A 21,725-nucleotide genomic window follows, 5' to 3' on the forward strand; every position below is an offset into this window, starting at 1 on the left:
AGCAGAGCTCGTGCAATTTTCCATGTATAATGCAACGGTCGGAGATATAAGCATTGGATTATCCACACTAAAAAGGGCTGCAGTGCCATAATGTCAAGGAAGATGCTCGATATGTGCGTCAGGTGGCATTTAATCATGCATTGGCCGGCATTGCCGAGGTGCTTTGTGAAGCGGACGAGGTACTTCAGATCTCGAACATCGGTATCTGGAATGAAAGATCAGCAGCGACTCAGGTGAATAGATCGCACCTACCAGATGAGACACTGCACACACCATCGATTTACAGTTTGTTTGTAATGAGTGGTGGGTCCCACGATTGAGTCTGTGCTGTAGAGAAACCGCATATCACTTCCCAGAACAACGGAAGTTTATGCATGTATACATTACCAGCTGAACTGGGGTTGTGTCTTTCCATGTCCTACTTACATCGTTTTTCTCTGCGAGCAATTATCTGACAACCCCCATACACGAACAGCAGATTGACCAGACTGAAGGCGAAATGTTTGACAAGCTAAAGAAGAAGCTACACCATCACAAGAAAAAAAGCCATGCTGCCGATGCACCTGTGAGTATCAAAGAGAGATATGTCGTGTTGTTGCGTAAAGCTCACATATTCATCTAGGAGTTGCCGAAGGCAGCTGATGCGAAGGTATCTTCCCCCGGACTCGAAGAAGAGAAGAAACTCCCAACCAGGAAAGCCGCAAATTCGTCGCACGCCGACCCACAGCCTGCGCCACAGCCAAATGCTTTTGCAAAAGATCTCTGGTGGGACGCCCTCCAGAAACTGCCCGCTGCGAAGCAGACTCAACTGAAGAGCATGGGCTTCGGAAAGATCGGCTCGGGGGAATCGGTCGAGACTGGTATCGACGATCTCGTGGAGGCTGTCAATTAGAAGCAGGAAGAGTGTGAAAAGAAATTCTGGCGTGTCTCAGTTGGAGATAACGACATCGTCCTGCGGAACTATACAACGAAGACCGTCGGTTGGGTGCAGAAAGCCGGTGATATTGCAATTCAGTTCGCACCGCCGCAAGCTAGTATGCCATGGTCTGTTATCAAGTCCCTCATGCAGGTAAGTGCTTCACAGGAGTTTATCTATTCGATTGTACATGCAAAACTCACAATAATCAGGTCCCCGTCATTGAAGGGGAACAGATGGCTGCCTTGCTAGGAGCCACTGAGAGAATTGTTCGCATCGTCAGTCGGGGACAAGTCTATGAACAAGTGTACTTGTCAAATGTCCCCGGTTCACCCGAAGATAAACTATCGAAGGGTCTGCAGGATGCCTTATTGAGGATCTACACTACCTCGTTGGAGCTTCTAGCAGATTCGGGCGGTCTCTTCTCTAAGAATACTGCTCATAGGACCCTTGATGCGATCCTGAACCCGGGAAATGTTTCCAGCGGCCTCTCAGCTCTTGCACAGCAAGAAGATGAGCTTCTTCGTGATGTCCAAGCGTGTGAGACTCGACGCAGTGCAGCAGCAGATGATCGAATGATCGGGATGCTTGACGCTCTGAATGCTCCATTAACACGAGTGGATAAGAATGTACAGACTCTTCTTGAAGGGATGGAGAAGGAAGGGCGCATTGCATTGCTGGAATGGATTTCGTCGGTGCCGTTTGGCGACCATCATGGCAACGTGAAAGAGGGGAGGACACCCGAAACGGGTGAATGGCTGCTACAAGACAGTGATTTCTGTAGTTGGGAAGAAGCCAGCTCATCTGGTATTTTCTGGCTTCAAGGATCTCGTAAGTCTTCAGCACACTCACTATCTGTTCTTCCATACTAAAGCAAAGCTAGCCGGTACGGGAAAGACGTACCTTACATCGCGAGTCATTGATCTTTATCAGAGCATGCTGAGCGACCCTCCCAAAGATGAGGGTTTCGCCTTCGTTTACTGCAACAGGAATGAAGAGGATCGTGGAAAGGCACTGTCTGTTTTCCGAAGCTATGTGCGCCAACTTTCCACTACCCCGGCCAGTCCCGAATCAATCCAGACTGAGTTGAAGGAGGCATGCTCGAAGGCTCGAGAAAGCGGATCAAAGCTCAGCTTCGAAACCTGCAAGGAACTAATTGCTGAGTCTTTGAAAGTGTACCCGAAGACTACGCTGGTGATTGACGCTCTCGACGAATGTGACCCAGAATCTCGCGATATAATAATTGATGCGCTGAACACTCTTGTGTCTGAAACGAACAATACCGTCAAAATATTCATCTCAAGTCGACCTGATCCGGATATCCAGGCTCTATTGGTGGGGAGTACCAGTGTCGCTATTCAAGCAAGTCACAATCAAGCCGACATTCAGAAATTTCTCGAAATACAACTGGACAACCTCGCCAGAAAGACCGCCTTCATTGGCCGGATGAAGGCAAAGATCATTGCTAAGCTTCTGGAAGGTTGCCAGGGAATGTAAGATTCCGGGATCACCCATCTTAGTACTAGGTTGCTAATGCTCGTTAAGTTTCAATGGGCGTCGTTGCAGGTTCACCAAATTTTCAGATGTAGAACTGAATCAAGCGCTTGGAAGCGGCTCGAAAACCTTCCAGAGGATCTTCAGAAGGCATATGATGAGATATGGAATGAGATTGAAGCCTTAGAGGAGCCAGACAAGACCCTCACTAAACGCGCGTTGACATGGGTAACGGCCGCACACAAGCCCATGAAGACCAATATGCTCCTATCTGCGATCCGTGTAGGATCGAAAGATGACGAAGAATTTCTGGCTGATGAAATTGACGAGCAAGGCTTGCTATCACTTTGTAACAACTTCCTTGTGATTGATTCAAAGATGGGAGTGTGGCGTTTCTCACATGCTTCGGTCACAGAATATCTGGAAAGCAGGCACAATTGGACCCTCCCTCAGGCACATTGCCATGCCGCTACTGCTTGTCTCTCATTTTTCATCAACGTTTACGAGGATGATCTGGAAACTGTGCCTCATGAAGAGCTGCAGAATTTCTGGCGGAGCGAAGAGTCCATTCCAGATGGAAAGTTCGACATCATCGACATACGGAACCCATTTCACATCTACATTAGACACTACTGGGTCGTCCACGTGCACGGATGATCTGGCTGTTCCGAAGAAAGCACGGTGGCATCCCTTTTGAAGACCTTCCTCGGGGCTCCTGATGACAGCAGTGTACAATATCGGACATGGTACAGGCAAGTGCGGCTTGATGCGAGCATGAAGCCCCTTCTTGACAAATCAACTGGCTGGGACATCTCTGGCTTCGATAGCAATACCTTCAACTACTACCGCCCTATTCAAGAACTTCTCTATATGAAAATTGGGTATATTTAGGGGAGCGAACTAGAGCCAGAAGATGCCGCCGTTTTCGCCATGTGTCGCTTCGCATTTGATAAGATTCTGTGGGGATGGTGGCAAAACAGAGATATCAATATCTCCCGTCTGAACCAACGGGGCCACGACCTTCTCACAGTTGCCGCCATAGGGGGTAGTGTGCCGATATGCCAGCACTTGATCGCCAAGGGTGTCGATGTCAACTTCCGGATAGCCACTGAGGGAGATAACATTGACTACGAAAGTGCTTTTGTTGCAGCAGCACATAAAGGACGAACTGCAGCCGTCCGCTGTTTAGTGGAATCCGCAGCCGACGTGAATATGTCATACTCCTATGTCGTGGTGATTATGGAAGTGCCCTTGCGGCCGCAGCCTCCCGCAACTTATCGGATATTGTGAGAACACTGATGGATGCAGGGGCCGATGCCAACATGCCACTACAATCCGGAAAGTACACCAATGCCTTTGAAGCAGCAATTGATGGATGGGATCTTGACATTCTCAAGGCCTTTATAGACGCAAAAGCAGATGTTAATCAGCCACTGAAGAAGCAAGACTACGGCAATGCAATCACCAAGGCTGCGATGTCTGAGTATGACATTGAAAAGCTTGAATTTCTGATCGAGGCCGGTGCAGAAGTGAACCAGACCCACCCCGAGGCAAAATACGCGACTCCTCTGATTGCTGCTGCGTTCTTTGGACTTAGGGATTCGGCGAAGCGCTTAATTGAGGCTGGAGCGGACGTGAATATCCGGCTGGAAAGAGCGGGCCTTGCTACCGCTCTGCAGGCTGCTCAAACAGCTGTCACGGAGGAAGAGATCGAGAAGTTCAAGACATATTGTTCCACGGATGAGGGTGTGGCTGAGGAGGTTAAGGCATTGGAGAATGGCAGAGCTGAAGTGGCCGAGCTACTTCGTCAGCATGGTGCGACATCCTGATTGAATAAGGAGACCTATAAGCGGATCGGCGGCTAAGCCGAAGACAGGCGTTTCTAGTTGAATAGTGCCAAGTATGAATATTTCCTATCTAGATTGTCATCATTGAAGAGATATACGAGTAATCTATAAGGCATAAGCACATGTTGTAGTTCAAAGTAAAATTGGTTCTCGATGACATCCGGAGACTTGACGGTTCTATATACAGAATGAAGATCAGAGAGATTGACAATCAATAATTGTATCCGGAATAAATACGAAGCTCTGTTATTTAATTAGCCGAGCCTCTATTCACAAAAGGATGGATGACTTGGCCACTAATCGCCTGTTCCGTATAGAATCTACTTCCCTGACAGGAGACAGACTCCGTCAGTGAGACCACAATTAGTATAATTGTTTTGACAACAGTAAAAGTAAGAATACCATAAGATCACAATTTGGTACGTATCTAGTGCAAACCGAATAGATTCGGTATGCCAACCCGCTAACCATGCTCAACACCAGCGCCTTTGGCCGCATCCCCGGCGTGGGGCTTCAGATCCTCGCATCGGTGTTCGTACATGGCTAATACAGCCCCAAATATCGTATAACGATCCTGATATTCAAAGTCACATCAAAAGAATGGAAAGGGAACCCAGGCTGGAAAATACATCCATTCATCCTGAACCGCATATCACAAATCTCGTAAACTGTCTTGATATCGAGGACACATGTTAGGTAGTAACCACAAATAGAGCGCTAAGTGGACAGGTAGATGAGCCCCTACCGGGTCCGAACCAAATAAATCAATGACCAAGTAGCAGAAGTCTGCCTGCACCAGCATGGGGTAATAGAAAAGGGCTCATGTATGAAAGTAGAATAGGCAGAGCGCAGGCTTTATACTCATTTAATGAATGTCCCAGTTCTGTTCGACGAATCTGAGAGACCCGTCAATTTTGGAATTGGTAGCATGATACCTTCTGGCTTTGATTCTCTGAGCTACTAGAGTCTCGTGGTATGTGTTTCTTGTCGTTCAGGGCATTTGTTTAATAATATGAGGTTCAAGTTTTGTGTCTTCTCTTACAAATAGATGAAGTAGTAATATAGTACCATATTCAAGTCTTCTCGGTGGCCTTTACGTGCCTGAGAGCCTCCCAGAGTTAGAACGCGGCTTGATAGTAAGAAAGCATCATTGTCACGCAGACGAAAGGATAGAAGTGAGCAATATTGATGAATAGATAGTTATACTAGTTAGATTCTAGATATTGTTCAGGTCTCCTGTATTCTAAATTGACAGGAGGATATCGGAACATCATCCGAATATCTACTGCTTCCTTGCTCGCATTAGCCCTCTAGATCTTCTTATTTCGAGTTAGTCATTCGAGAGACTCGTCCCATCCAGGCGTAGTCACTGAAGTCATCATATCAGAGTAATTCTGTTGACACACAGCGGCGAAGTGGACATCTTATCCAAAAATAGCGGCACGACAATAGCAGTCGGCTTGTTGTGAATAATCGGGTTAGAAGCATCAACGTAGATAACCTTAGATATCAGTTTGTTGACTTGGTAGTGTCGTTGAAGCCTGTTGCGCCGATAGTTTGGGGCCTAATTCTTTAGAGGATGAACCGCAGTATTATCATTGCACCGCGGTTCAACGTGTGTAGTAAGCTGAGAATATCTTCTCAACTAAAGGATTGATTCGAGGACCATCAACCCGAGATATATTGGATCTTAGTGAGTTATTCACTACTCACTTGAATATACTCGCCTATTGATGTCACATGACTTGGTTGTCCTGGTGTCCGCGTCTGATGAGTGCCGTGGTGGTGACAGCCCCTGGGAGCCTTGACAATGATGATGAGTATCAGAAGGAGAGGGAGAGTCTGTAGAATCTGTTTCAAGCCCCGGCGGAGAACAGCAATCAATAGCTTGAATGCAGGGACTACTCATGGCTTCGTCGATGGTGAGCCTTTTCTCGGGGTTAATGTGCAGCATCATGCGTATCAAAGACCATATCTGAACGCTAGGGTAGTCTGCAGGCCCAAAACCTGGCTGCCATTCATGGGTATCAGCCCATTCAATAAGGCTGGCACAACGGCTTTCACGAAATTCCATCCAGGTAAGTACAAAGCTTTGGAACTGTCTGTCTTTTTTAACGTCGGCGACCTCCCAGGCCATGCTATGATTGAACAAGTATCGTCCGATCAAGGCACAGGCCCATACATCAAGCCGGCGAGGGTCATAGTAACTACTGTACCATAGCTCATGTGGCAGATAGGGTTCGGTACCGCATATGTTTTTGTTCGAACACTGGCGGACTCTATCGGGATTTATCTCGGGGTCCCTGAAGACCACGGCGAAACCAAAGTCGGTTATCTTGAGAACCCCCTTTTCCGTGAGGAGCAGGTTCTCTGGCTTCAGGTCTCGATGGGCGATGTCATGGTTATGAAGGTAGGATACACCACGTAAAAGCTGCTTGAACAGGCATAATTTGCCAGTGGTGCTTACCCGACCGATCGAAAGGACATCTAAGAGGTCACCCTGGCTGCAGTATTCCATGACAATGCTACACTGCCTCTCCTTGATGCAAAGGTCAACAGTTTTGACGACATTTGGATGACAAGCATGACGAGCGACGATGAATTCTTTACGAATATCACGCACGAAAACATCGTATGGGGCATACTTCCTCTCGAAGAACTCCTTGGCAACATAACGAGATGTCCTGTCTTCGCTGTTGCGCTTATAGACGACGCGGACCTGTGCGTAGGCTCCTCTGCCAAGAACCTCGCCTTTGCTACTGTAGAAGGCTTCCTTCATCTTATAGGCTTTCATTTCCTCGAGCACATGCATACTATTGGATGCTTCGGAGGTTAGGCTCGTGTCGAAGTCGTCGGGGACCTCCACAGCTTGGTAGTCGCTGCTTTGGCTAGGAGTGGGCTTGGAGCATGGCATGATCAACTTCCCAAGGCGATCATCCAGCTCGCTGGAGCCGACACTGTGGTCGATGCTCGAGGAGGAAGAGGAAGAAGCAGTGGAAGACATCGTATTTGTATCGATACGAGTCTGTTGAGACGAGTGGACCTTTATTCGGTCCACGATGGGATATACCTTGGAGCAAGGTATATCCGCTAAGATATCGTTGTGTAGGTCACAACGAGAAATAAAGGGAAAAGGATGGAGAAGGGAGTGGAGGAGCAAGATTTGCAGCCAACATAGCAAATGATCGACTGCAATAGTTACAAAGCTAAGTTGGGCTTATAGAGCTATGTCCTGCTATAGCTAGAGCCAACAGTACTTTGCAGAACAAGAGTTGAACGATGGAAAGGAGGATGTTGGCGACGGGGGAGTTTCTGTGGGAAGGAAACGGCATCTAGGCAGTAGAGTCATGTCATACTTGCACTTAGACGAGTTTTCTCACGACATCATGACATGACTATGGCAGGGCAAGCGATGCCATCAGCAACACCAGCCTGGAGCGTCATCGCTCCAGAGCCATGGAGGCCACAGGCAAAACCTCGGAGATGATGTAGACGCCTATGTTCTTCTAAATCATACAGAATGGATATAGATACAGATATAGAGTATGGATATAGAAAATTCACCAGGTGCTAATTGATGAAATTGAATGGCTTCAGGGAAGCGAGTCTATGCTGAGTATTGAATGACCGAGGCAAAGCTACTTTAGGAAGAACTAGATTCAACGAAGGTTGGCTCTGTTGATGCTATAGACGAGCGTTAACACTACTTAGAGGAGTCCAGCCGCCAGTCTGATGTTCCAGCCTCCCCCGACTTCCCAAAATACATTGAACTGGACTAAGGCACATGGCGCCACCACTTGACCATGCTGTTCCTGCGTCTACAGCACAAATGGTCAACGTATGAGCAATAACCGACATCATTGTTGGAACCTCTCAAGAGGCCATTGGAGGACTGAGTCATCGAGATGCTGGTTCTGTGAAGCAGTAAGGATGCTGACTAGATGGCACGTGACATCGCCAACGCATCCAGTATTGTTCCATCTTGGATATAGTTGCTTTGTTCCATAGGTATGTCCACGGAATGCAATTTCATCATCGCTAAACCAATGTATAGCAAAGAGCATTGCATTCTCATTGTGGCATGAGGGTGACAAGCCTGCCAAAGCAAGAGCTTTGAGGCATTTCCCTTGCTCATTTATGACAGTTCGTGTGCTATGGACATGGGGTTTACCCATTCAGCGAGAACAGACTGCAAACAAGTGCAGCAAAAACTTCCGCTCGGAAGCCAAAACCGCAAAGCAGTTGAATGGCTGAGGACCTGCAGGTAAGCGCATAACTAGAACGCTGAGCGTAAATAGCCACCAGAATTCCGAGGCAAGCCACAACACCCGGATGAGCAATATCGGAGTCCTGATTTGACCATCAGAAATCCTGAATACCAGTTTCGCCTTGTAGATGGGACTTGACTTCTCCATCATCTACTCCTTCAACAAGCCACTCTGGTTCCTCATCGTCAAAGTATTTTTCCTGCTCGACGTTCCAATCATCGTACTCGTCATTGTCATCAACCGAGGTATAATCGAAATCGCCGTCTTCACCCCTTAGGAACCGCAAGGTCATCTCCCATCGCCACGCCTTCTCCCCTTCTTCCTTATTCGGGGGAATTTCGTCTCGATCTTCCGCGAGAATCTCTCCGTTGGGTCCACGAGTATAGCTGAACATGGCGTGAGGATCAGGATGGGAAAGAGCCTCGAACTTGGCCTCGGATCTACATAGGTCCGCTTGCAGCACACCTGAGAAGCCTTTGGCACGTCCTTCGGCCTCCCTCTCGGCTGGAGTCTGGAATCGACGGATTAAGCGATCATACAGCAACGGGTCTGCAGGGCTGGCATATTAGCTTGGCTTAAACATCCCCTGTCATAGACAGAGCGACTGAATGTGACACCAATCAGTCTAAAGGAGACAGAGCGAGCGGACCGGCTAGCTCGAGATCAGCAGAGAAATACTCCGGGTGCATGTCCAGATAGCGCTTGCGCCGGTTTTTGATTTTCGTCGCCGCAGATGGTGACTGGGTTCTTTTCACGGGGTCTGACTCCATCTGTGAAGAGTCTGCCTCAGGAGCGACGCCCGTACCCATGGGAAAAAGAGGCATAATGGGCGTAGTACTTGGATCAAGGTGGATGATGACGATGGGAAGTTGAGGATGAAGAGAAGCGCGGCGAGACACGCGGGGAAACTAAACCCATTCGGGCCGGAAGCGCGCGGACGGCAAAGGGAAATTATCCTCAGCGTCAAAACGTCGCCCGAGCGAATAATGACCATCCGTTGATCAGTCCGACTTTCTATCTGAAAAGTACCGGTAAGACTAGTCTGGTTTCAATCTGTTTCACAACGTGGGTCCCTCAGGGATTCTTCTTGGCTCATGTTGTGGCGTTGCATTGAAGCTCCCCGCCCCAGCTCTTCCGCTGTTAAATAGAAGCCAACAAACATACAGTCGCGAGATGGACCTAGACTAATTGGATCCTACAGACGCTCTCAATTGATCGGTCTTACCGGATTCCCTCAGGGTTGGAGGTCTGACATCATGTCTTCCCTAGCTGGTCTTGTCCAGCCCACCACCAGACAGCTGCTGACTGGCACTGCTCTGCTGTTTTTGACGGCATTCTACTCGCCATTGACGGTGCTGATGCTGACGCCAGTATATGGCTCGGCTCCTGCCCATATCTTCCATGGCTATGGAGTGGCACTTGTTGGCGCTGCTGGATGGTTCCTTAAGGACTACATCCAGCGATTGACCGGCCGCCGGGCTCTTTTCCTGCTCCCTGTTGTGGCATTCTGGGTTCCTACCCTTCAGAGCTTCTTGTTCGCATCAAGCTCCGTGATGGGAAACCCCTTCGGAGCTGTAGTCACCGAGGTCATCTCCTACTACCCTCTGCTTCTGCTCTCTGTGGCTTGTGCTGGTAAGCTGGTGCAGTCGGGCTTGGATCTGGGCCGACACGGTGATGCAGTCGCTGAGCACGTTCCTCTCGTGGTCTCCTATGTCCTCTACAAGACCGGCGAGAAGTTCGCCAGAGCATTCCTGGCCAAGTTCATTGGAACAACCTTCTTCTTTTCTCGTGCTGGTCTCCAACTCTTGCTCCCAGTCTTCTACACCGCTATTGCCCCTTCCAAGTTCTTGCTCTTCGCTATTCCCTCCCTTCTGTTCTCCATGACGTCCAATGTCCACATGAACTCTGGAGCCTTGAACTCTTTCCTCAACGAGGAGGGATTCGCCCTTGTTGCCCGCCAGGACTCCACCACCGGCTACATCTCCGTCTTGGATAACCTGAACGATGGGTTCCGTGTCATGCGTTGCGACCACAGCCTGCTCGGCGGCCAGTGGACCAAAACGCCCAACAACTACAACCCTGCCGTGATGGACCCGATCTACTCGGTCTTCACCATGCTCGAGGCCGTCCGTCTGGTTGAAACCGACCACGGCGAGCCCCGCGTAGATGCCAACAGCAAGGCACTTGTCATGTAAGCTCAGCAGCAGACCCCCTCTCACTCCACAATCTAACCTCTCCCAGCGGCCTTGGCGTTGGCACCACCCCCTCTGCCCTGATCCACCACGGCATCGAGACCACCATCGTGGAACTCGACCCTGTCGTGCACAAGTTCGCCACCGAATACTTCCACCTTCCCTCGAACCACATCGCCGCCATCGAAGACGCCACCGCCTTCGTGAAGCGCACTCCCCCAGCCCAGTACGACTACATCGTCCACGACGTCTTCACCGGAGGCGTCGAGCCCCTCGAGCTCTTCACTCTCGAGTTCCTCGAAAGCCTATCCTCCCTTCTCAAGGACGACGGAGTCATTGCCATCGTAAGCCCCCCTCCCCTTTAAACTCCCATCACCCCCCAAACTAATCCCCCAAAGAACTACGCTGGCGACATCTCCCTCTACCCCGCCGCCCTAACCGTCCGCACCATCCAATACGTCTTCCCAACCTGCCGCATCTTCCGCGAAGCCTCCGACTCCGACCTCACCACCGACTTCACCAACATGGTGATCTTCTGCAAGAAGAGCTCCGCCACGCCGCTCACCTTCCGCGACCCCGTTCCCGCTGATTACATGGGCAGCAAGTTCCGCCAGATGTATCTGATGCCGAAGGTCGAGATTGACGCTAGTCGCTTCGAGACTATCGAGAAGGGCGGTCGTCGTGTCCTTCACTCTATGAACACCCACCTGCTTCATAAGTATCAGGATCGGTCGGCTCTCGAGCATTGGAATATTATGCGCCATGTGTTGCCTGATTTCGTTTGGGAGAATTGGTGATGGTTTTGATCCTATACTATACTTTCGGTATGTAATTTTTTTTACTGTGTCTCTGGGAGATAGATTGATTGATTGGTTTTCGTTGTTGTGGTTTCGGATATTTGTATTCCTAGTACTAGGTGTGGTTTCGGGTTGTTATAGCATAATATAACTTTATAATATGATTTAAGTTTGGGTTTGGGAATACATAGTGTCTGTTCTGTATTTATAATTACGCCCAACACAGAGTATTAAAATGAAACTATTCAATATCTATTCCTCTATACCCACAGGACTCCAAAGCAACGCTAAGAGAAGTCTTTCAAGCAACTTTCAAGCAACCATGTTCAAAAGCTAACAATTCAAGCACCGTAAAAAAACGCAATAGATACTATCGAAAAAATTCATTCATCTTTCTCCGACTCCTAAGAAAAAGAAAAAAGCCAGCCTAATCCATTCTGGTATCACAAACAGCAACAGCAGCAGCAACGAGAAAGCAGCAGCAGTAACAACAACGAGATGTCACCAAGCCAGCCAGGCCACAATCCCCCCGCGTTAGTTATAATCACTCATTCCAAATATGTTATGTATGTACTGCATCGTGAATGTGTGAAAATGAAAATGAAAATGAAAATGAAAAGAGAAAGAGGGAATAAGAGTGAAAAAAAGGAAAGAATAAAATTACAATCCAACATCGACATCAACATGAACAATGACCGCCATAATGACAGGAAAAAGACAAAGAAGAAACAGCATCTACTACCCATCGCCGTTGTATCGCTTTATCTTTTACGCTGATGGGCTGCCGCGGGGACTAGCCCCGGGTTTCTTGACCAGGCCGGCGAAGAAGTTCGCTAGTGCTTGGTTGTGGGCTTTTTCGTCGCCGGCGGATGATGAGAGAGTTTCTTTTCTTTGGGCGCGGCTGGCTTCGCGTTCCTGTTTGGGTTGGGGTGGTTAGGGATATGCTGGGTTGGGATAGGGGATGGTGAAGGGGGTATCTTACCTTTAGCTTGCGGAGCATGTCGTCTGCGTCGACTTGGATTCCTCCCATATTGAACTGTACAGGACCGATGTGCTCATTGACTCGTCCGTTGTCGTCCAATGGGGACATCTCAAGCTGGGGCACCTTCTTCGCTGCGCGGTCTTTCTCGTCCTCCGCCTTCAGTTGCTCCAGGACCTCGAGCTGCTTCGTGAGGAAGCTCTGCATATCGGATGTGTCCACTTCAATCTTGTTTCCGTTCCGTTGGCTGCCTGTTAGAGCCATTGATGTGTCGCGCTTCGGGTCCTGGATGGTTTGCTCGAAGATCGCTACGGCGCTGGTCCCATCGTCCACTGCGTTTGCAGCTTGTTCGTCGAAATTGCGATCATCCACGCCGTTTGTGAGTGGCTCCGGGGGATCTTGAATCTCGATCGACCATGCTGTCGATATGCCTTCCATGTCAAAGCCCTCACGGATGATTCGGATCTTGCCCCAAGAATCCCAATTCGAGGGAACCAGGATCTTGTCCCGGTCGATCACGTTGTGCTTGAGGGACTGTCTTTTTAGGAGAGAGTGTATGCCGAGGGAGGAGTGTATTAGGCTCTGCAGGGAGTTTGCGAGGAACGGGGTGGTGTAGATCAACGATGCGCCGTCTGTTTCTGTTAGAACTGGATCTCAACTGGTATTGGCTGCTGTACTCACGCTTAAGTAGTAGTGTTCTCATGAACTGAAGGATGAAGTCGAATTGCTCTTCGTGCCATCCGTGGTCCTTCTCCAGCTTTTCAATCTTGTCCGCCTGCATAGGAATTGTCAAAATAGAGACTTGCCGCAAGCCTGAAGTAGATTAACATACCCCTTGGCAGACCACACACATGGGGATTCCAAGCCCCTCATCCCACTCGCCTGGCCCCAGCGGTATCGTCACAGGGCCTCCGGAGCTGGTAAATCCTTGTGCCCCTCCTGAACTCGGATCCGTGCCTCGTTTCCGGTCCCTCCACTCTGTGAGGTTCTCTTCCATGACGATCTTCGTCTCGTCATCGAGCGATATCAGTACGTGTCGGAGAAGACGGACCCATTCTCGGAGTCGCCGAATCCATGTCCATGGGTCCGACCAATCCAGTAGGATCACGACGAGTGTTTCCGGAATCGATTGAGGGGTCAGGAGCGGCTTGAGGAGGGGAGCGAAAGATAAAGACGGTTCAGAGAGTAGGTATGCAGAGACGCGCGCAAGAGTATCTATTCGCCGGAGCACTTTTGTTCAGCCACCCATATAATGCAGGCTGAGCCTACCACTCAGCCCAACTCAGGGAACAAATTACCTTCGTGGTCCGCATCCAGCACATCCTGATATGTGTATCCCAAAGCGAACTGGTTGGCTACCGGCGGTACCCTCCCCTTTCGCTTATCGTTCGACAGGCTAGGATCGGAAGAATCGGCGGCGAGTGTGTCTAGGAATTCTCTTTGACTCTCAGGCGTGCCTCCTGGAAATCAGTCCAAGTATTAGCGACCCAGCCCCAAAACAGTAAAATGTCCATGCCGCTCGACGGCAGCCGCAACCAGGTCTTCGCACCTAGGATAAGCAGATTCTTCTCAGGCAAACGCTTTCCATTCGCGACACTATCCAGCATAGAAGACCAGATGTTCTTCTTAGGTCCATCCTTGCTCGACGGCCGGCTATTGTTTCCAGTGCCGAATCTGGAGCCGGGGATCTGGCTTGACGCAGACATCGTCTGTTCGATTTCGACTATGTTCAGTTGGCGCAGACCATGCCATATAACGTCCGAATAATTGTGAGGCTAGTCCGACGGCTTTGACGCGTGAGCCGCGGAGTTTGGAGAAGATGGTGGATATCGGTCCAGTCAAGCGGATTTGGGGTCAGGGGAATCTGGCGTTGGGGACGATCTCTTGTAGCGATTAACGGCGGGTCCGTGGCCAAATTGCCCACCCGGATGAGCGGTATCGTAGGTAAGCCCGCTGTTGCTCTTTGAATCACACAGATGGTGGGGGTAGTCAGTTCAAGAGGAAGGCGGTTTAGTCGAGAAATACGTTTAAGTTGCACTCCAGTAAACAATCCAAAGTGTCGGCGTTCTTGCGGGTGGGACCCTCCCGCGGAGCCAGCCCGTGATGAGCTGAACCCGCCAGCTTTTCTGCTGCTTCCTGTCCCTCCTTCTCAGCCACTAACTTTCTTGCTTCGCCGGCGCAATTCAGCTGTGCTCTTATTTGACCTTTTTGTTTTCCGAGGGGATTATTGACTCGCTCCTGCGACCCTCTATTCAATAATGAATAATATCCGCCAAATTCAAGCGCTCAACAAGCGCGAGCTTGAAAATGCCATGTATGTCACGCTTATTTGCAGCTCAACCTATTGGTCTCTTTGCTAACCATTGTGGACTACCTTAGATCCCCGGAAGCTTCCTGGCACGCCGACTACAGAGACACCGCTTGCATATACATCGGTGGACTACCATACGATCTATCCGAGGGTGATATTATAACCATCTTTTCGCAATACGGCGAGCCCGTGCACATCAATTTGGTGCGCGACAAAGAGACCGGAAAGAGTCGAGGCTTTTGCTTTCTGAAATACGAGGATCAACGCAGTACAGATCTTGCTGTCGATAACCTTGGTGGGGCAACAGTGCTGGGGAGAGTGCTGCGTGTGGACCACGTGAGGTACAAGCGGCGCGATGACGAGGAGGAAACAGACAATGTCGCAAAGCTCATGGGTGATACGAACACCAAGGATCATGATGACAGAGATACAGATGATGAGCGGAGAAGACGGAGGAAGAGAAGGGAAAGCGAATCAAGGGAAGAGGAGCCCGCGAGACGGCCTCTGCTCAAGGAGGAGATCGAGCTACAGGAGCTGATTAAGAACCACGACGAGGAAGATCCAATGAAGGAATTCCTTATCGAAGAGAAGAAGGAGGAAGTCGCACTCGCTTTGGAAAAGATGCGCAGCAGCGAGAGATCATCTCGAAGACGTGACAGCCGTGAGAGATCAAGCCGCCATCACCGTTCTCACCGCCGGAGACACGACGACGACCGAGATTCAGAGAGAAGGCGCAGAGATCGCTCGCCCAGAAGGGAAGAGCGATCTCATAGAGCGAGGTCTCCTTCTAGAAGAGAGAGGTCCGACAGAGACAGGACGCCAGTCGCGTCGCGATCCCCCGACTCCCGACGCTACAGAGATAGACATGATCGACACCGTTAAATGTCTGGAAATGCTGTCTAAATATTAAATATGCTAATAAGGACTAAGTCTCTTCACTGATCCTGGGAAAAAGCCATCCAATAAAAGATCTCCGGGATCTTAGTGGCTGAATGCTGCAGTCAAGCGCCCGTTCTTGAAATGCAAGTCTGCTGCTTCATCCTGCGCCGGCTCATGCGATATCGTGTCCATCTCAGAATCAATGCTGTGGCATGGGCGCAAGCATACGGATCTTGCCTGCATCTGGAACAGCTACTACCTTCGTGCAAACCGAATTGGTAGTGCTGCGAACAATCACTCTCCATCCTGCCGACAGAATTTCAGCTGCCTCCCAAATATCTTTTCCAGCCCTCTCTCAGGCAATACCGCTTTCCATCGTCCCCTTCGCGCAGAACGAACTTCTCCCATCGACCATCCCTGCCGGCGCCGATAACAAGAATGGTCCTATCGTCGCGCCAGCCTATCACGCCTTTCGACGGGCTCCCGTATGAATTACCCAGGGGCGGGACATAATGCGAGCCGGGTGGTGCTTCCTCCCCCATTTCAAAGTGGGCGCTTGCGAATGAATACACATCAGAGAATACCCTTGGCAATAGTGGAATTTTCCCGAGAATGCCCCATTTCTGGTTTGTTTGTTCTTCGGTCGGGGAAGCTGCAGCTGGAGTACGGTTCGTCGGTAGTCGGGGATGCGGAAGGTCGAACACGTGCAGGGTAGACTTATCCGAAGTTACAGCCAGTAGAAGATTCGAGGGCGAAATGGCAAGAGAGAATATCACCGCATGATCAACACCGCGTCGTAGCTCGGCCATTTTGGTGCAGTTAGCCGTAGAAAAGACCCGGACCAACGTGCCCTAGATAGAATGCGCCTGGTCAGTAGTCTGCGTCACATCCATAATAGTAGGAGCAGGGGCGTACCGCTTCACTCGCCGTCGCCAACACTTCACCATCGGGACTCAATGTCATCGCGCGCAATGGCGTGCTGTGTGCAGGGATGATGCTGACATTCCCCGTCTCAAGCTCCACCAGTTGGACCTGGCCCGGGGACCGACCTGGAAAAGCGAGCACCTGCTGCCCTAGACAAGCCAGCCCCAGCGGGTTATCCGTTGTCTCGAAATATGAAAGCTTCTGCGGAGGGTTCGAGAAGGCAAAGATGTGGATGCTATTGAGGAGGGCGACAACGATGCGCGACTTGGACAGTCGGACGCCCAGGACCGAGGTGCGGAACTCCAGCGTAATTACTGCTTTCTGTCTTGCGTCATCCCAGATGACCAACTGCGACCGCTGTGTGAGCATAAGCTGCGCAAGATAGATACAGAAGTCTGCGCACCTTATTTTGTGGGAACTTTGGCTGTCTCCCTCCGCCAACGATAGCTAGGTAGTTCGTCTGGCCAAGCATCTTGACTACCCCGATGCCGGCATTGAAATCTAGATGGAGCGAACGGCATTAGTGATACGGAGCTGGAGGATGGTGGGGCTGAAGCTATCATGTATACCTCTTGATACTCTGAGCTCACATGGGTCGGTATTGAAGACTGTATCGAGATCATATTGTTCTTAGCTTGGATATCCCGGAAGGGAATCTATTGCAGGAAGGGCATGGTTAGGACCTACCACAGAACCCGGTGTCCAACCCAACTGCGAAGCAGGAGGTATCATTGTTGAATGTAGCAGAGAGTGAGAGTGGCCCCACAGACTCATCGATAACTTGTCGGGTGTTCATTCTGGCCACCAGGGAAAGAGGCCATCAGAGCTATGGATGGTAGAAAGGTAGACAGGAAACTAGAAGATCGACAGCGGTCGCTGACCTCACCCGAGCATCAGTAACGTAGATAAGGCCCGGGGGTCCGCTTTTGGCTGGGGGAATGCCGGAAGGGCAGCGGATGCCGGGCCAATAGACTGTCTGCGCAGCGTGGTGATGTTGTTCAACGGAGATCAATGCACATCATCTTACACCCAAACAGAAGGCGAAGAAGAACTTCTTGATATACTTCGGCAAAGATGATCGAGAATTAGAAAAAGAAAAACATGTACTGACAAGGGCGTGATTCGAACCCGCGCGGTTAGTCTACCGTTTTGCGGTTAGGAATATTCCGTAAGTCAATATTAATGTCTCGGAGCCATTGTTTCAGGCCTGAGGCCTATTATTCCAAGCTGGTATTTGGGTAATTGCTTACCGCTACGGCGGCCCGCAGCGACCCACGGCGGCGGTGGAAACGCCTTCTGCTGCCCCCGACCCCTGAGAAGAACTGGGGAGAGCACAGAGGCTAGTAGCCAGACATTGCAGCAACAACCACTTATGCTTTCATTCAGTTGACTTGTCGCGCTGTACCTCAGAGAACAGGTTAGCAGATAATAAGTGACTTGGACTAAAGGAACAAATTCCCTATCGAGTCATAGCACTGGCCGCTGAGTGGAGACCTGAAGTGTGTTCTCTCTCAGTGAAAAGACAATAATTGATGATCAAGGCGTCCCCAGATTGGACAGGTATTTTAATGAGTGTTTAAAGAGTACGCAGGTAGGGAGATACCCAAAGACAAGGTCTGAGCATACTAGATGGGAATCATACTGTATACATTGAAACCGGCAGCTATCTAAGCAATTGAACAAAGCGTTCGTAAGCATGTACCTTAAGTCGCTTAGTAGGGGGATAACTACTAGACTCCATTTACTCCATACAGGAACCGTGCCTGGGAGCCCGCTATCCATGGGAGAGTAACTGAACTGTTTAGAAAAGTGGGAGTGGTACGACCAGTAAGGTATCGATGTATCATCGGTTACATGAGATACCAATATTACCAGCGACCGATCAATCTGGAGAAAGAAAGAGGGCGATGATTGGACCGTTGGGGACTGCAGGGTGAAAGGGGGCAGTTGTGACCGTTCCAGAGCGGTAAGAAATTGTTACGAACAGGAAAACGGGAGGGAGGAAATCCCCCCCTTAGAGAGAGTCTAGCAAATCCCCTAACTGCCAGATCAGTAGCAAGCGCCAGCCAAACGGCTCTTTAGTCCCTCCAGCTTGCCCAGAGAGTGTCCGCCCGTCGTCGAACCTCAGGGGAGCAACGCAGCCATTCCACATCCCATCCCATCCACTCCTCCATCTAATTCATTCAACCTTTATTCCACCTCTCTTGTTTTCCCCCCCCCATTCCTTTCCTTTGGCTCAAACCACCTTCGTCCTTGTCTCTGCCACTCGCTTTCTCCCTCTATTTTCTTCAATCTCTTCTTCTCTCTTCTTTAATTTCCTCCATTCCTCCCCTTTTAATTCACCATGTCGTTCAACGCGGTATGTTACTTCCTTCCCCTTTCTGGCCTTGTTGCTCTGAAGCCTATCCATACTCCTTCCCCCTCCCATCCAACCCACCCCGTCCATTGTCCCTGGAACCGTCGTTTTCTTTTCATTATCTGTCTTCAGGCTCTCGGCCAGAGATTTGTCCACGATTAATTTCTTGCTCTAATTCCCAGATGAAGCTCCGTCGCAAGAAGAATGTCAAGAAGGGTATCCAGTTCTGTCTGATGGTCTGTGGTGCCAGCGGAACCGGTATGTGCTGCATCATACAAACCAACTTCGATTGCAGAATTGACCCCCCTTTCGTTAGGACGTACCACCTTCGTCAACACTCTTTGTGGAAAGAAGGTCCTAGAAGGCAAGGACTGCGACGACCCGGCCAACGCTCACATTGAGGAGGGTGTCCGCATCAAGCCAGTCACAGTTGGTAAGTCACCGCCATCTGGACCACCAGCATACACGCCGCTAATGAGATCCCGAAAAGAGCTGGAATTGGACGACGAAGGCACCCGCATCTCCCTCACCATCGTTGATACCCCCGGTTTCGGAGACCAGATTGACAACGAAGCAAGGCACGTTGAACTTGGCCGCCTTCCCAACGCCCCCTACGATTACTGACCGTCCCAACAGCTTCGGCGAAATCGTTGGATACCTTGAGCGCCAATACGATGACATTCTTGCGGAGGAATCACGAATCAAGCGTAACCCCCGCTTCAGGGACAACCGTGTTCACGTCCTGCTTTACTTCATCACACCGACCGGCCATGGACTGCGTGAGCTGGACATCGAACTGATGAAGCGCCTTTCTCCCCGTGTCAACGTCATCCCCGTCATCGGCAAGGCCGACTCTCTCACCCCTGCCGAATTGGCCGAATCCAAGAAGCTTATCATGGAGGATATTGAACACTACCGCATTCCCGTGTACAACTTCCCTTACGATATCGAGGAGGACGACGAGGACACTGTGGAGGAGAATGCTGAGCTTCGTGGTCTGATGCCGTTTGCCATTGTTGGCTCTGAGGACTTCGTTGAGATTGACGGCAAGAAGGTGCGGGCCAGGCAATATCCTTGGGGTGTCGTGGACGTCGAGAACCCCCGTCACTCGGACTTCTTGGCCATCCGCAGCGCTCTTCTTCACAGCCATCTCGCAGACCTTAAGGAAATTACCCACGATTTCCTCTACGAAAACTACCGTACTGAGAAGCTCAGCAAGAGTGTGGATGGTGCTACGCCGTACGTATACCCGCTTGCCATTGTTGCGGTCCACTGGAACGAAAGCTAATCCATAGCCACAGTACACAAGACTCTTCGATGAACCCAGAAGACCTAGCATCCCAGTCCGTTAGACTGAAGGAGGAGCAGCTTCGTCGCGAGGAGGAGAAGCTCCGCGAGATCGAACTCAAGGTGCAGCGCGAGATCGCTGAGAAGCGCCAGGAACTGTTGGCTCGTGAGAGTCAGCTGAGGGAGATCGAGGCTCGCATGGCGCGTGAAGCAAGCCAGAGTCAGATTGATAGCATCAGCGATGCTTGAGCTCTTCCCGAACCTGTTCCCCGGAGGGAGACGGATCTTGCATGTTGACCCCGGACGCCGTTTGTGCCTATGTAATGAGATTCGTGGCACGGCAGTTGTGACTGTCGACGGGGGAAAGATTAGTCGACCGTTTATTCACGTTAATAGCTTCTTATCCGAGAGGAGAGGGGAAAATGCAACGTTCCGTTTATCTTGACGACTGGCAGCATTCCCCTTTGTTCACTCAGAGGGTTGCGGACAAGAGGTGATGGAATCCTGCTGCTGCTCTGCTCTTTCCCTCTCCCAAATTTTGGCTTCTTCCCATGTCTTCTTTAATCTGGTCGAAAGATCTCCGAACTGTTTCGCGCTGCCCACGTTGCGAAGCTTGGGGTCAGAGATAGCATCTTTTTAATTTGCTGACAGTTGTCGTTGAACCTGCATAACCTCCTTCTCATTGCCTATCCCTTTTTTATTTTTTCCCATTTCTGCTTTTGTCGATGAAACCTGTCCCAATCTCAAGCAGCGCAGCAAGATTCCCTCTTTTGTCGTTTCATATTCCTTGTGCTCGTGGTTCATGTCTTAATCTTATCATCATATGTCTTAGTTGAATAGTAGTATATGAGGACAAAAGACCCGAAGTTTTCCTGGGATGTAAATTCTGATAGCATGGTAAGCAAATGTTCTAATCCCCGTCGTGTCTACGCAGGACTAGGAACATTGCACGTAGAGTCATTACTACGAGAAGTAATTTGAGTGCCTACGCGTATACAAGACACATCACATTGCCGTTCAGACCAGCATCAGATTCCAGTCTTGACCCTTCATTTCTTGGGCCCCAGCATAATGAGTTGCATAAGTTCATAATCATATATTAGATAAGCATTAGATAGCTCTTCTAACCGTGTAAGCCAGTGAACACAGTTCACATGAACTTTTTCTTGCGTACACGTGGAACGTTCCCGCGGCACGTGATGCCAAGCCCTTTATGTAAGCAGGAACGTTCCACACGACCCTATAAATTACTGTTTTTTATTATTGAAATTCAACTTCCTCTTATATTTCTCCAAGTTCATTACACACTTTATTTCAAGCACTTACCAAGTACTTTATAAGTACCTGCCAAGTACTTCCTAGACATGGATTTTCATGAAGTTATTGAACTTAGTTCTACGGAAGAGGAATACTCAACCCAGGTAATTTCTTAAGTAATTATCAAGTACTTAGAAATTAATTTATATCTAGGAACC

The 21,725-nt window shown here is 49.8% G+C and overlaps 10 protein-coding genes across 10 annotated transcripts; 6 read left to right on the forward strand and 4 right to left on the reverse strand.

Moving 5' to 3' along the window:
* Positions 1-385: 385 nt before the first annotated feature.
* Positions 386-3,153, forward strand: BO87DRAFT_443005 (uncharacterized protein). The gene is made up of 6 exons (XM_025628076.1): positions 386-565; positions 623-860; positions 933-1,069; positions 1,129-1,747; positions 1,791-2,409; positions 2,518-3,153. The coding sequence occupies exons 1-6, from the start codon at positions 500-502 to the stop codon at positions 3,065-3,067; spliced, it is 2,229 nt and encodes a 742-aa protein (XP_025484179.1). The 5' UTR covers positions 386-499; the 3' UTR covers positions 3,068-3,153.
* Positions 3,154-3,340: 187 nt separating this feature from the next.
* BO87DRAFT_455426 (uncharacterized protein) lies at positions 3,341-3,772 on the forward strand (the record flags this gene model as incomplete). The annotated part of the gene is made up of 1 exon (XM_025628637.1): positions 3,341-3,772. One exon carries the CDS (start codon positions 3,341-3,343, stop codon positions 3,698-3,700), a length of 360 nt encoding a protein of 119 aa, XP_025484180.1. The 3' UTR covers positions 3,701-3,772.
* Positions 3,733-4,239, forward strand: BO87DRAFT_421813 (ankyrin repeat domain-containing protein; the record flags this gene model as incomplete). The annotated part of the gene is made up of 1 exon (XM_025627076.1): positions 3,733-4,239. One exon carries the CDS (start codon positions 3,733-3,735, stop codon positions 4,237-4,239), a length of 507 nt encoding a protein of 168 aa, XP_025484181.1.
* A 1,723-nt stretch (positions 4,240-5,962) lies between these two features.
* BO87DRAFT_298440 (putative serine/threonine protein kinase) lies at positions 5,963-7,171 on the reverse strand (the record flags this gene model as incomplete). The annotated part of the gene is made up of 1 exon (XM_025619059.1): positions 5,963-7,171. The coding sequence occupies one exon, from the start codon at positions 7,169-7,171 to the stop codon at positions 5,963-5,965; it is 1,209 nt and encodes a 402-aa protein (XP_025484182.1).
* Positions 7,172-8,619: 1,448 nt separating this feature from the next.
* BO87DRAFT_298618 (uncharacterized protein) lies at positions 8,620-9,349 on the reverse strand (the record flags this gene model as incomplete). Its single annotated transcript, XM_025619066.1, has 2 exons — positions 8,620-9,074; positions 9,175-9,349. The coding sequence occupies 2 exons, from the start codon at positions 9,347-9,349 to the stop codon at positions 8,620-8,622; spliced, it is 630 nt and encodes a 209-aa protein (XP_025484183.1).
* Positions 9,350-9,543: 194 nt separating this feature from the next.
* Positions 9,544-11,696, forward strand: BO87DRAFT_455428 (spermidine synthase). The gene is made up of 3 exons (XM_025628638.1): positions 9,544-10,716; positions 10,767-11,061; positions 11,116-11,696. Exons 1-3 carry the CDS (start codon positions 9,782-9,784, stop codon positions 11,512-11,514), a joined length of 1,629 nt encoding a protein of 542 aa, XP_025484184.1. The 5' UTR covers positions 9,544-9,781; the 3' UTR covers positions 11,515-11,696.
* Positions 11,697-12,282: 586 nt separating this feature from the next.
* On the reverse strand, positions 12,283-14,199 carry BO87DRAFT_393277 (dynein family protein; the record flags this gene model as incomplete). Its single annotated transcript, XM_025625052.1, has 6 exons — positions 12,283-12,429; positions 12,497-13,125; positions 13,175-13,268; positions 13,326-13,708; positions 13,792-13,953; positions 14,043-14,199. The coding sequence occupies 6 exons, from the start codon at positions 14,197-14,199 to the stop codon at positions 12,283-12,285; spliced, it is 1,572 nt and encodes a 523-aa protein (XP_025484185.1).
* A 474-nt stretch (positions 14,200-14,673) lies between these two features.
* On the forward strand, positions 14,674-15,845 carry BO87DRAFT_131589 (uncharacterized protein). The gene is made up of 2 exons (XM_025618052.1): positions 14,674-14,807; positions 14,873-15,845. Exons 1-2 carry the CDS (start codon positions 14,752-14,754, stop codon positions 15,684-15,686), a joined length of 870 nt encoding a protein of 289 aa, XP_025484186.1. The 5' UTR covers positions 14,674-14,751; the 3' UTR covers positions 15,687-15,845.
* Positions 15,699-17,763, reverse strand: BO87DRAFT_350100 (phosphatidylinositol-3,5-bisphosphate binding protein HSV2). The gene is made up of 5 exons (XM_025621059.1): positions 17,295-17,763; positions 17,177-17,215; positions 17,011-17,108; positions 16,599-16,955; positions 15,699-16,534 (listed from the first exon to the last, which is right to left on the reverse strand). The coding sequence occupies exons 1-5, from the start codon at positions 17,401-17,403 to the stop codon at positions 16,004-16,006; spliced, it is 1,134 nt and encodes a 377-aa protein (XP_025484187.1). The 5' UTR covers positions 17,404-17,763; the 3' UTR covers positions 15,699-16,003.
* A 1,101-nt stretch (positions 17,764-18,864) lies between these two features.
* aspA (putative septin AspA) lies at positions 18,865-20,693 on the forward strand. Its single transcript, XM_025618053.1, has 5 exons — positions 18,865-19,221; positions 19,280-19,396; positions 19,454-19,541; positions 19,600-20,202; positions 20,265-20,693. Exons 1-5 carry the CDS (start codon positions 18,969-18,971, stop codon positions 20,497-20,499), a joined length of 1,296 nt encoding a protein of 431 aa, XP_025484188.1. The 5' UTR covers positions 18,865-18,968; the 3' UTR covers positions 20,500-20,693.
* Positions 20,694-21,725: the final 1,032 nt, after the last annotated feature.

This window comes from Aspergillus neoniger, assembly GCF_003184625.1.
Source record: "Aspergillus neoniger CBS 115656 unplaced genomic scaffold BO87scaffold_3, whole genome shotgun sequence".
NCBI lineage: Eukaryota > Fungi > Ascomycota > Eurotiomycetes > Eurotiales > Aspergillaceae > Aspergillus > Aspergillus neoniger.

Bases quoted from the DNA above. Each gene is read 5' to 3' on its own strand.
- BO87DRAFT_443005 (XM_025628076.1), top strand. From the start codon at position 500: ATGTTTGACAAGCTAAAGAAGAAGCTACACCATCACAAGAAAAAAAGC. The intron at 566-622 runs GTGAGTATCAAA...ATATTCATCTAG, and splicing joins GCCATGCTGCCGATGCACCT to GAGTTGCCGAAGGCAGCTGA. The intron at 1,070-1,128 runs GTAAGTGCTTCA...CACAATAATCAG, and splicing joins TTATCAAGTCCCTCATGCAG to GTCCCCGTCATTGAAGGGGA.
- BO87DRAFT_455428 (XM_025628638.1), top strand. From the start codon at position 9,782: ATGTCTTCCCTAGCTGGTCTTGTCCAGCCCACCACCAGACAGCTGCTG. The intron at 10,717-10,766 runs GTAAGCTCAGCA...AACCTCTCCCAG, and splicing joins AACAGCAAGGCACTTGTCAT to CGGCCTTGGCGTTGGCACCA. The intron at 11,062-11,115 runs GTAAGCCCCCCT...AATCCCCCAAAG, and splicing joins ACGACGGAGTCATTGCCATC to AACTACGCTGGCGACATCTC.
- BO87DRAFT_131589 (XM_025618052.1), top strand. From the start codon at position 14,752: ATGAATAATATCCGCCAAATTCAAGCGCTCAACAAGCGCGAGCTTGAA. The intron at 14,808-14,872 runs GTATGTCACGCT...GGACTACCTTAG, and splicing joins CGCGAGCTTGAAAATGCCAT to ATCCCCGGAAGCTTCCTGGC.
- BO87DRAFT_350100 (XM_025621059.1), bottom strand. From the start codon at position 17,403: ATGAACACCCGACAAGTTATCGATGAGTCTGTGGGGCCACTCTCACTC. The intron at 17,216-17,294 runs GTAGGTCCTAAC...ATCTCGATACAG, and splicing joins GTTGGACACCGGGTTCTGTG to TCTTCAATACCGACCCATGT. The intron at 17,109-17,176 runs GTATACATGATA...CGCTCCATCTAG, and splicing joins TGAGCTCAGAGTATCAAGAG to ATTTCAATGCCGGCATCGGG.
- aspA (XM_025618053.1), top strand. From the start codon at position 18,969: ATGTTACTTCCTTCCCCTTTCTGGCCTTGTTGCTCTGAAGCCTATCCA. The intron at 19,222-19,279 runs GTATGTGCTGCA...CCCTTTCGTTAG, and splicing joins CTGTGGTGCCAGCGGAACCG to GACGTACCACCTTCGTCAAC. The intron at 19,397-19,453 runs GTAAGTCACCGC...GATCCCGAAAAG, and splicing joins CATCAAGCCAGTCACAGTTG to AGCTGGAATTGGACGACGAA.